This window comes from Stegastes partitus, unplaced genomic scaffold (genome assembly GCF_000690725.1).
Source record: "Stegastes partitus isolate 25-593 unplaced genomic scaffold, Stegastes_partitus-1.0.2 Scaffold1755, whole genome shotgun sequence".
Taxonomy (NCBI): domain Eukaryota; kingdom Metazoa; phylum Chordata; class Actinopteri; family Pomacentridae; genus Stegastes; species Stegastes partitus.
The window spans coordinates 114,695-126,086 of record NW_007579486.1 but is presented as its reverse complement, the minus strand read 5'-3'; the positions used below and the strand labels follow the sequence as shown (position 1 = coordinate 126,086).

Sequence of the window (11,392 nt, the reverse complement as noted above, 5' to 3'; positions counted from 1 at the left end):
ACCTGAATCCATCCAGAACCTGTGGAGGAACCCAAGAGCAGAGTGATGGAGAGGAAGCCTTCAAGCTCCAGGAGCTGCAGATGGACACTTGGAGGAACCAAATCCCAGAAACACTGTTGGACACTAGAACAGCTGATGTGGAGCAAAATAAAGCCTCTGATGAGTGAAGAAGAGGACGAAGACGTTTGGATGGAAACATCATGAACGTCTCAAACACAACGTCTGAGTTTAGTCTCTGGTTCATGTCGTTTACAGTCAGAAGAAACCTGATGATCAAATAAAAAAATCACTTTAAATCTAAATGTCGACATGGGGATGAATAATTTGTGGCTGGACTGTGGTTAGTTTCTTTGTTCTTTGTGTCTGCAGGTTATGTGTCGCTACAGAAACGTGTGGAACATTGATCTCAAGCTGCGTCCTGCGTTTCTTGGTGGCATCATGCAGGGATCAGGTCTGCAAACATCAGTAAACTGCATTTTAAACACTGACTGTGTCTTCTGTCGTATTCACATCGTATTTCTCTGACAGGAAACAAGCCTCCTGGTGTGGTTCCCAACAAGTTTAAGTACATGGGCCACGACCTCCGCCGCTTGTCAGAATACTTTGACGTTCCTATGCAGATGCCGGCCAACCCGTTTGAAGCCATGTTTGAAAAAGGTACATAAAAGCAGCATCAGTACAATCAAACTGTAGCAGCCATTTCATACTGTCAGCTGTTTTAATCAAGACATAAATAAAGATATTAACCAAAGAAACCTTATAAGTCAAACCCTCAGAATGAGGATGGCAGGAGCCATTTTAAAGCATAAACAACATTATTTTACTTGTTGAGCCACTTGAGGGCAGCAAAATGAGTTTCAAAACTTTTTTTTAAAGACAAGTTTCCGACCATCTAGTGTCTGACTGTGAGGCGTTTAGGGGACATCTGTAAACTGCAGCATCTACTGGTGACCGCAAGCCGTTAATGGAACGTCTGGAAACTGCAGAGACGCTTGTGTGAGACGCTTAGGGAAAATCTGGAAGCTGCCACTTATACATACGGCTGTGAGACGTTTAGGGGACATCTGGAAACCAGAGCTTCTACTGATGTTTGTTTTCCTCCTGTTTCCCTCCTCCAGGCTCGCTGCCTGCGATGCGATTCGTGACTGCAGTTCAGGAGAAAGAAGGCGACATAAAGATGGAGAAAGTTTCCCGTGAACTGTGGAAACGAATCTGGAACGAGGACAAAGACATCACTCAACCCGCGTCGCTGTCGGAGGTGCCGACTTCCTCAACAAAAAAAAAAAAGCCAACATTCTCCTTTTTCTTTTTCTCACACTGATTGTTGTTTTGCAGGCGGCAGCGAAAGCCGGCCTGTCTGACAGCGAGATTAAAGAAGCGCTGGCAGCGTACACGTCCCAGAAGGTCAAAGACAAGCTGAAGACCTCCACGCAGGACGCTCTGGCTCTGGGGGTCAGTGGTCCTTCAGCTGTTGATGATGATGAAACAGTGAGAACACGTCAGAGTCTAATCAGCAGAGTCTCTCCTCCTGTCTGCAGGCATTCGGCTTCCCCATGTTGGTTTGTCACGTTAACGGAAAGCCGCAGATGTTTTTTGGGTCGGACAGATTTGAGCTCATGGCCCACTGCATCGGTGAGGACGAAGCCGCACTCGATAGAAACGTACTCGTCCTGTTTCTGTGGAAGTTGATTCTCACGCGTTTCTCTCTCGCTGTGTTTCAGGAGAGCAGTGGCTCGGGCCCAAACCCGACAAAGCAGCTTCCAAACTGTGAGGTGAAGAGTCTCGTTAATCTGCTCACAGATTCTGGCCTTTTGGTTCTCTATAACACAAAGAACACCGCATTTCCTCTGCTGTGCCTTCAGGATAGTCTTTCTGCATTAAACATTCTATAACGACAGTTAATTTTGCTTCTGTTTAAAGGAACTTTGACAGTTTGCAGATAAATCAGCAGATTTTTTTGCATGCCGACGAATGTTTCTGCTGCGTATCACTAAAGCTGACTTTGCTTTAATCAGATGACGCTTTTTCTAGAGTCTCCAGATTAAAAAATGAAAAGGAAGCAGAAAAAATTCACATTTAAGAATCTGCAATCACAGAATTCAGACAGTTTTTATTAAAAATACTCAAACTGTCAAAATAGTTGGAGATCAATTAAATACTTGACATGAAAAATGATTAAATCTGAGCAGCTCTGTCGACATTAATCCTCTTTATTCATGTGGATTTGTTGGTCCTCTGCACTGATGAATGTCGTCGGTACATGTGAGGAACAGCTGATCACGTTTCTCCAGATTAACTTTTGCTGTAACTCGAACTCCAACTAATGATCATTTTCTGTATTAATCGATTAGTTGATTGGTCAATACAATGTTTGTTGTCATAGTGGTGGAAATAAAACAGAAAATATTCACGCTTCAGCAGCTGAAATTACCAGATTTTGACTGTTTTCATTTTTAAAAAAATGCTCAAACTGATAATCAGATTAGTTGGTTAGTAACTAGAATGTTTGACATCTAATAGATTAGTCTTTGCAGCGCTATGGTTTCCTGTCTGGGTCATGTAACACTGATTTGTAGCTTCTTATCTGCTTAAATACACAAACAAAATATATGTTTAGTTCAGCTGTAGCGCAGTCGGACAACATTCACAGTTTCTGCAGAATTAAAGGAGGCAGTTTTAGATGAAGAGCTTCATGTACAACTGATCCAGCAGCCAAAACAGGAAAGTAATAATATTTAATTATAATAATAACTTCATTTGTAAAGCACAGCTCGTACAGAGAGTTTAACTCAAAGTGCTTCACGTCAAAGAGGAGAATAAAATGAAAAATATGAAATGAGTCCAATATGAAGGAACAAGTAAATCTGAATGATGTGAACCTACATAAACATGAAAAGAAGGTTTTAATTCAGGTTATTTACAGAATCAGATGCAACATCTTTGTCTTAGTTTTCTGCTTTTGTTGCTTTTTTAAACAAAAATGTCCTCAAAGTAATTTAAATTAAGACTATAAAAGATTGACTCAGCCTGTTTAAAGCAGCTCAACGAATTCAATACGGGTCTGTCGTCAACTTTTACATTTTTTAAAATTCCAGTCAAAAGAAGCCAAATTAAATCGGCCATGATTCAGCGTTTAAATGCAATAAAAAGGGAAAACTTTGAGGAAGGGCTCAGCTCAGCAACACATCAGATTAACTGTCGGAAGCTGGTGCACGAATAGATTTAAAATCTGTAAATGGAGACATGAGTCGTGATAAAAACGACTGTTTTTGGTGGCACATGAAGGCTTTGACACTAATTCCTGAGGAAGAGGAAGAATCAATCAACAGTTAAACTCGATTGTAATCGTCTCTGACGCAGCGTCTGACTGTCTCGTGTCACTTCCATCCATCAGAAACCTTTTGATCTGATCAATATTTGATATAAACCTTCGGCCTGAGGATGAATAATTTGGGGCTGAACTTTGCTGGAAGGAAGCTCGGTTTATTATTAGTGACGAACTAAACCCTCCAGAAGCTCGTTCTACGAGTTCCAGACGCAGAAAACAAAAACACGTTTAACAAAAGGTGACGAGGAGCTGCAGGACCAGTTTCCCGAACAAAGAGCAGAGAGGCAGGGCCGCCGTGGCCGCCTTTAGCTGGAGGGGAAGCCAGATGGGAGAATGTGGTCTGACTGACTGCACGCCTGATATCAGCCGAAGCATCACCGAGGAGGAGGAAGGAGCTGCTGCAGGTGAGGGGGCGGAGCCAAGGAGGCAGGTAGACAAACAGCAGCATGCTGATCCCCCGAGTCTGACGGAGAAACAAACAAGACGATGAAGGCGTGAGGAGACTGGAGCATGTATGAAGAGCGTGTGACTGAAACATGAGATAACGTCCGACCGCTGGTTTATTTTCCCTGAGAGCCAAATTAAAGGAGGTGAGTTTGTTCACACGTCTTCCCTCTGAGTGTCTGTGAAACATCTGGGAGGCAGAATGAGCTGATTTATCTGCATTATTCTCATTTTACATACTTCTACGCTCTGCTTTCTGCTGATTTCTTTATGTTTCCAGTCCGGCAGCGTCGCTCTGTGCCATCGTCCTACCTGTTTGTTTGACCTTTGGGTGTGTAGTCCAACACCAGCTGTAATGTGTCTGAGAAATGCTGGTGAACAGGTTCAGAGATCCTGGATGTGACGTGAAAGGAGGATCATGTGGTTAAAGAGTTTCCTTGTGTGGCTGCAGCATCTGAAGCAGCTGAGAAGGAGACGGTGGATTTTTCTGGTTGAACTTCCTCCTGCAGTTCAGCTAAAGACGCAGCGACGTGGCAGAAACTGAACAAAACAGGCATCAGTTCTTGTTGTGATTGTAGAAAACAGAGTGCAGACCTGCCAGACAGCGATCCAACCTGTGATGGTCTCGGGTTCCTCATGCTGCAGAGTCGAGTTACGATTATCAGATTCTGACACCAAATGAGCTCCAGTTCAACACCTGCAGCCCGATCTGGGCTTTAATCATTGATCTGATCCACAGTTAAACACTCTGAAGTCGTTATAAAGCAGCTGTAATTGTACATAAGTGAACATCTCTTCATCTCTTCCTACAGAATGTCTTCGCCATCGGGATCAGATTCCCGCTGCCAGCCGGGAGACACCATCTGTGGTGAGTTTTTATCAAGAAACCTCTGGTCACTAAACAGGTCTGACCGACGTTTGCCTTCTATCAGATCCAGGATTCATGAAACCAACCCCCTGAACCAAAACGCTTTTATTACACAGAAACAGACAAAACAGTTGGATTTTTAACTTTAAATAGTGCTTAAATGAATTAAAAGTGGCTGAAAATAGCCTTAAAGTTGTGATATTTCATTTTCATTCAGAGTGTTCCCTCTTTCGAGCCTTATCTCTGTTTGTCTGCTGTGATGAAAATCCATTTACAAGATTATTTCGTGGCAGTTTTGGATCTTAATACGATTGTTTTTGCATCTTTGTGGAGCCTCAATATGTGAAGTTGTTGCAGAAACCAAAACAGACATGAACATCTGGCAGTTTGTCAGTAGATTTGCCAAAAACAAAAGGCAAAATAACACACAGTGTGTCTGTATATATGTGTGTGTGTGTATATATATATATATATGAACCCTCTGAACCCATGAAGACGCGTTTCACTGGATTTTCAACTTTCCTTGAACGATTCTTTCGGGAAAATTTAACTAAATCTGAGCTCAAAATCAAGATATTTTATTAAAAATCCCTTTATTCTACCTGTCTTGTTTCAAAATTCACTCAAAGTAAATCATTTTTTCCAACCAGATTCTATACAAACCAGATGATTCTCCACCACTGAAACATTCAGAGTTTTCAGGTTGAACTGCAGCCAGTGTTTCCTCAGAGAGACTGAGAGGAAAGTCCAACCTACTGGGTCAATAAATAAAAGAAACACGACAAAACTGTCACCAAGAGACATGAAACAACCAAAATAAGGCACAAAATGAGACAAAACCAAGAGAAACAGAAGTGGTCAAACTATCTGAAGACACAAAATGAGACTCAGAACAAGAAAGTAGACAAAAAATGAAAAAACAAAACCATCACAAAAGAAGAAAGAACTGATAAAAACAACAACACAGACAAACGAGACGACAGACGGGAGACAAAGACGATAAAACACAACCAGATGGAGGCTAAACTGTCCAGGTTTTCACCTTTTTGAAAAACAAGTAATCAAAGAAATCCTCGTCCTGACTGAGTCCTACTGACAGGAGACGTTTCTGAGTTCTGTCCGTCTCCGTGGTTCTGTCTCCATGGAGCTGCAGGATTTAGGGTTTTAGAGGTTTAAGGAGTGTTTCGTCGCTGTCTGTAAACACGCGCTGAACAAACACGCTGTACAAACACAGTCTCCTCCTCGCTGGTTCACGCCCGCCGACTCTAACGTTTCCTCCTGGTCCTTGCAGAGATCCGGGTCTATGAGCAGGAGGTGATCGTGGTTCCCATCTTCCTGCTGTCCAGCTTCCTCGTCACTCTGGTTTTCATCCTCCTGCTGCGCTTCTGTCCAGAGAAGGTCGACCGAATCCGGCCCAACGCCTCCAAGTCGACTCCCAGGAGAGTCCTGCAGGGCATCGACGGTAAGACCCTGGAGCTGTAAGGCTGAGGGGCACCTCTCAGTCCTTTAGCTTCTGGCCTGGATGTGATGTTCTAGCCTCAAACCCCATCAATCACCTTCAAGAACTAAATAAACATTCAACAAAACACTGGTGCAGCTACATCTAAAGTTGTTTATACAAAGGACTGAAGGACCCAAAGAATCTCAGGAATCAAAGTTTCTACACAAGAACAAAAGCAGAAGGTCTAAAATCTGCCTGAAATGACTGAAATGAATTTGTACAAACTGCCTTAAATCCCAAAGTGACTCGACATTCTTCTAAAATGATTAAAAATGTGTCCAAATGGACTCAAAGTTTAGTGAAAAATGACGAATAACTCGTCCAAAAGTAGTTTAAAATTGTCCAGGATGACTCAAAAGTGGCTGAAAATGATTCAATTTTTGTCAAATGTGACTTGAAATTTGTAAAAAGGACTCAAAATGGTCAAAAATGACCCACGATTTGTTAAAACTGACTCAAAATTTATTGGAAATTACTCAAAATTTGTAAAATATGATGTAAAATGTGTCGAAAATGACTCAGTATGTGTCAAATATACCTTGAAACTTGTTAAAAAGGACTCAAAATGGTCAGAAATGACCCACGATTGGTTAAAAATGGCTTTAAATTGGTCAAACTTGACTTGAAATTTGTCAAAATGACTCAAAATTGATCAAATGTGACTTTAAATTTGTCCGGAAGGCTTGTTAATGTAGGAAATCTAAACTGCTAGCTTGTAATCTGACACCAAAGCAAATACTCTGCTGCACAAGTAATCTGATTACTGTGAGGAGAAGGTAGAATCTTCTCAAATCTTGTCAAAATGACTCAGAACTAGTCAAACATGAATTGAAATTTGTCTACAAGGCTTGTTAATACAGGAAATCGAAACTGGTAGCTTGTAATCTGACACCAAAGCCAATACTCTACTACAGAAGTAATCTGATTACTGAGGAGAAGGTCGAACCCTCTGACATTTTAACGACTCTACTCTCTGCTGACCATCCTTCATGTCCTTGCGTCTGCAGCTCCTCCAGGCCTCAACGTCCTGGAACACGAGAGCATCGCCTTGGACACCCCCAGCTCCTACTCCACCTTCCACCCGCCCAACACCTACCAGTCCAAGCGGCTGTCCACGCCCGTCAGCCTCCCCTCCGGCCCTCCGCCCCAGCAGCAGCCCTTCACGCCCAGCTTCACCCCCGTCGTCCAGCCCAGGGAGCTTCCTCGCCAGCGGCTGCCCGAGTCCTTCAACCTGGTCACGCCGCTGCCGGTCGCCTTCTCGCTGCGATCGGACTCGGCGGTGTCGCTGTACCGAGCTCGGATGGACAACAGGAACGTGGTGCTGCGAGTGCTCAACGGTGAGTCATGTAACACAAGGAGACATAGTCATTCTGGACACATCGTCAGCAACTCTGGAAACGTTTAGTCAGTGTTTCGGATAACTTTGAGTCCTCTTGGACAGATTTGAACTCCCTTTGTTGGAGGGGTTGAGTTGCTCCACCTTCCTCTGTTGGATTCAGGTTCAGACAAACACCATCCAGGTCAGAGTTTAGCAGTTTTGGCCAGTTACAGGTTTTTTCAGACAGATTTTGCGTCATTTTACAGAAACGTTGAGTCATACTGGACAAGCTTGAGTAATTTTTACGTCATTTCTGATGAGTTTTGAGTCATTTTGGACAAATTTAAAGTCCATTTGAGACATTTTTATAACGTTTTAATCCGTTTTAGAAAAGTTTTTAGTCACTTTAGACAAACACTGAGTCAGTTTGTGCGTACTGAGTAATTCTGAACATTCTGGTTTCCATTTTGTTCTTGTGTAGAACCATTTGTCCTCAGGCTTTCATGGTGCAAATTTATCAAACATGACTCACAATTTGTCCACAATGACTCAAATGTTGTCAAAAGTGACTCAGAATTTGTCCAGTATGACTTGAATTTTGTCAAAAATGACCCAATTTATTAAAACGGATTCAAAATTTGTTCAATATGAGTTTAAACTCATCCAGAAGACTTGTTGCTGTAGGAAATCTAAACTGCTCGCTTGTAGTCTGACATCAGAGCAAATACTCTACTGCATAAGTAATCTGATTACTGTGAGGCGGATGTTGGACAAATTTTGAGTCCATTTATACATTTTTTTAAGATTTATTTTGGGCCTTTTATGACAGTCACAGTTAAAGACAGACAGAAACGTGGGGAGGAGAGTGGGGGAATGACATGCAGCAGATGAGCTACTGGGTGGAATCGAACCCGGGCCACTGGGTCGGGGGCTGAAGCCCCTGAACATGGGTCGCCTGCCCGACCCGCTGAGCCATCCAGACGCCCCATTTTGTTTTTGGCACGTTTTTTCGTCACTTTAGACAAACTCTGAGTCAGTTTGTGCATGCTGACTAATCGTGAACATTCTGGTTCCACTTTGTTCTTGTGTAGAACCTCTTGTGTGATGTTCTCTGGACGGTTCTCCTGCTGGAATATTTCTTGTCATCTTATCAGCCAGTATTCTGGTTCATCATCAGACATTCATCTATAAACGTCATCAACACCTTCTGCCCTCATGCAGCCCCACATCATGATGCTGCCACCTCCGTGCTTCAGCATCAGGACCATGCGTCCACTGTGGTGGTCCTGGTCAGGTTCACACCAGACCTGTGCTGATCTTTGTCCCTCTTCTCTCCACAGACTCTGCTGATGCCTCAGAGAGACACAGCTTCCTGGGCTTCGCCTCCTTCCTGGCCCAGCTCGGACCTCATCCCTTCCTGCCGGAGCTCCTCGGCGTCGTGTCGCTTCGAGCGCCGCTGGTCACCGTGGTGGAGGAGCTGGAGAACAGGGACCTGCTCAGCTACCTGTGGAGATGCAGACAGGTAGGTCATCACCCAGCTATTAATCCAATTGTTCATCATTCTCGTAGTTTGATTGCAGCACCTGGACCTGCTTGAGTTCCTTGAAGACGTTTCACATCTCATCCAAGAGGCTTCATCAGTTCTGACTGACGAGCTTCGGTTTCGGTTGGGGGTTTGTTGCTCCTCCCCCTCGTTATGTGAGTCGTTAGTTCTCCCCCTGACACAAAGGGTTCGTTCATACTCTCCCCAGAAAGACGAAACTACATCCACACCTCGCCACAGAAGACCTTAACGAACCCCTTTGTGTCAGGGGGAGAACTAATGACTCATAACGAGGGGGAGGAGCAACAAATCCCCAATGGAAACCCAAACTCAGGTGTTAATGGCTCCTTTAGGATGTCAGTATCTGGAACTCCCAACTAGTCAGTCAGAACTGATGAAGCCTCTTGGATGAGAGGTGGAACGTCTTCAAGGAACTCAAGCAGGTCCAGCTGCTACGATTAATGTACCAGAATAAAGATAAAGATAAAGATAAAGGTAACTGTATTGATCCCACAGTGGGGAAAGTTCACCGTTATAACCACGACCTGGAGGATCTTCACAGACACATCTGTTCATCATTCATCCATAAACCCTTACATTTATTTAACCACCTAATCATCCATCCATCTATTTATCTACAAATCCATTAAACTTAAATATATTTCTATAACTAGGTTCAATTAATGAGAATCAACAGAAGTTCTGGTTCTGTCATTTGTATGGGTTTGTTTGAAATTAGAGAAATCTTGTTTAATCTGAGATTTTCACAACAAAAATGTTGAATGAATGTGTTCATCGGTGTATATATTATATTATATTATATTATAAATGACGTCAGTGGTTTTTCACATAAACATCCTTCAATAAACTTTAAAAAGCCCAAACACATGTGATCTAAAGTCAAACGAAGGCTAATTTATTTTCTTGTTTGTGTTTTGCAGGAAAAAGTGGATCCTCCGTGTGAAATGACGGAGAGACGGATATTTACGATGGCCCAGCAGGTCGCCTCCGCTCTGGTTAGTAGAGTCCTACAGCTTCACCGCTTTTATTTTGAAATCTCAGTCAACACGGACATCGTACCGTTCACCTGCCTCACATATCTGTGGTTGGTTAAAACCTGTTAGCTCTGGTTTCCAGTAAAACCGTGTTGTTTCCATCAGTCTGGACTTCCAGTTCCAGAGAGCTTTGTTCATAAACCAGTCTGGTTTATACAACACCTGGTAAATATTTAGAAAATAGTTTTTTTTTTTGTAGCTCTTAACAGTATTTTCTGTTGGATGCAGTAATAATCAGAACCTCGGCTGTAAAAACCTCTAAAATCTCAGCAAAATGAAAGATTTTTGGGCACATTTGCACCTTTTTAAATACGATAAAAGTGCATTTGCAGATTGAAACACGGGATTTCAGGAAACAAATGTTCTTTCTGTCAGTATTAAGGAGGAGATGTTTGATGGTTTGTCCACCTGCAGTGTGTTTTAAACACCGTCGATGCCTCTGACCACATCAGCTGCTGCGTTTTTAACCCTTACAGGTCATTTACCTGAACCTTAACCACCTTTGTCTAACCATGTTTACCCTGATTTCCTCGCCAGGAGTTCCTCCACAACAAAGACCTGCTCCACGGGAACCTCCGAGCTCGCAGCGTCCTGGTCAGTAGAGAGTTCACGGCCAAGCTGTGGGGTCTCCACGGCGTCTACAGCAGGAAGAACCAGGACTCCACCCAGAGGGACGACCCCAGCATGAAGAAGTGGCAGGCGCCGGAGCTGCTGGTCCGGAGGCCGGCCGGCCACAGCAGCGACATGTGAGCTCCGGCCACCTGCACAGACTGATGGATGGACGAAATAAAAACAGTTATTATCAACCAGGTTCTTATTCAGTGTTTAACTGACTGTTGCTTCTCTGTGTGTTTCCCTCCAGCTGGTCCTTCGGCATCCTGCTGTATGAAATGGCTTCTTTAGGTGAGTAGAAGTCAACTTTTAAAGAACATAAATCCTTAGAAAGTGCTGGAAGGACGACTTGTTGTTTAATATGACTGCAGGCAGTGTTGGAAAATCAATTCATTTATAGTCATTTTGGATTTTAATCAGTTTTTGCATCACTGTGGAGCCGCAATATGCAAAATATTTGAGTAAACTAAAGACTAAATGACAGATTTTCCAAAAACTAGTGACTACATGACACAACACGGACGCCAAACCTTGACTTCTTTTTAGAAAATCACATAAAAGACATCTTTATTGCGTCATATAGTCATTTGTGTTTGGAAAACCTGTTAAAAACCTGCCAGCGGTTGTCTGCTGTCTGCTCTGTGGAAACACCGCCTCCACTTCAACACCAATCTGAGTCTTTTTTTGTCATGTGACTGTTTTTTTTTCAATGATTTAACTTCA

At 43.0% G+C, this 11,392-nt stretch overlaps 2 protein-coding genes across 5 annotated transcripts in view; both read left to right on the top strand.

Annotated features, from left to right (window-relative positions):
• LOC103372438 (glutathione S-transferase kappa 1) overlaps positions 1 to 2,433 on the top strand; it is a 3,845-nt gene extending 1,412 nt beyond the window's left edge. For both annotated transcript variants that reach the window (XM_008302088.1, XM_008302087.1), the window contains exons 3-8: positions 370 to 451; positions 529 to 657; positions 1,119 to 1,258; positions 1,336 to 1,452; positions 1,539 to 1,632; positions 1,722 to 2,433. In XM_008302088.1, coding sequence (XP_008300310.1) covers positions 370 to 451; positions 529 to 657; positions 1,119 to 1,258; positions 1,336 to 1,452; positions 1,539 to 1,632; positions 1,722 to 1,771 — 612 coding nt within the window. In that variant the 3' untranslated portion in view covers positions 1,772 to 2,433. The remainder of the gene's footprint in view (positions 1 to 369; positions 452 to 528; positions 658 to 1,118; positions 1,259 to 1,335; positions 1,453 to 1,538; positions 1,633 to 1,721) is intronic.
• Positions 2,434 to 3,793: 1,360 nt separating this feature from the next.
• styk1b (serine/threonine/tyrosine kinase 1b) overlaps positions 3,794 to 11,392 on the top strand; it is a 9,458-nt gene continuing 1,859 nt past the window's right edge. Inside the window, exons 1-9 of one of the 3 annotated variants that reach the window (XM_008302086.1) lie at positions 3,794 to 3,918; positions 4,053 to 4,103; positions 4,585 to 4,640; positions 5,932 to 6,102; positions 7,149 to 7,478; positions 8,800 to 8,981; positions 9,944 to 10,018; positions 10,595 to 10,803; positions 10,920 to 10,960. In XM_008302086.1, the coding sequence (XP_008300308.1) occupies positions 4,586 to 4,640; positions 5,932 to 6,102; positions 7,149 to 7,478; positions 8,800 to 8,981; positions 9,944 to 10,018; positions 10,595 to 10,803; positions 10,920 to 10,960 (1,063 nt within the window). In that variant the 5' untranslated portion in view covers positions 3,794 to 3,918; positions 4,053 to 4,103; position 4,585. The other 2 variants (XM_008302084.1, XM_008302085.1) reach the window with 2 other exon arrangements.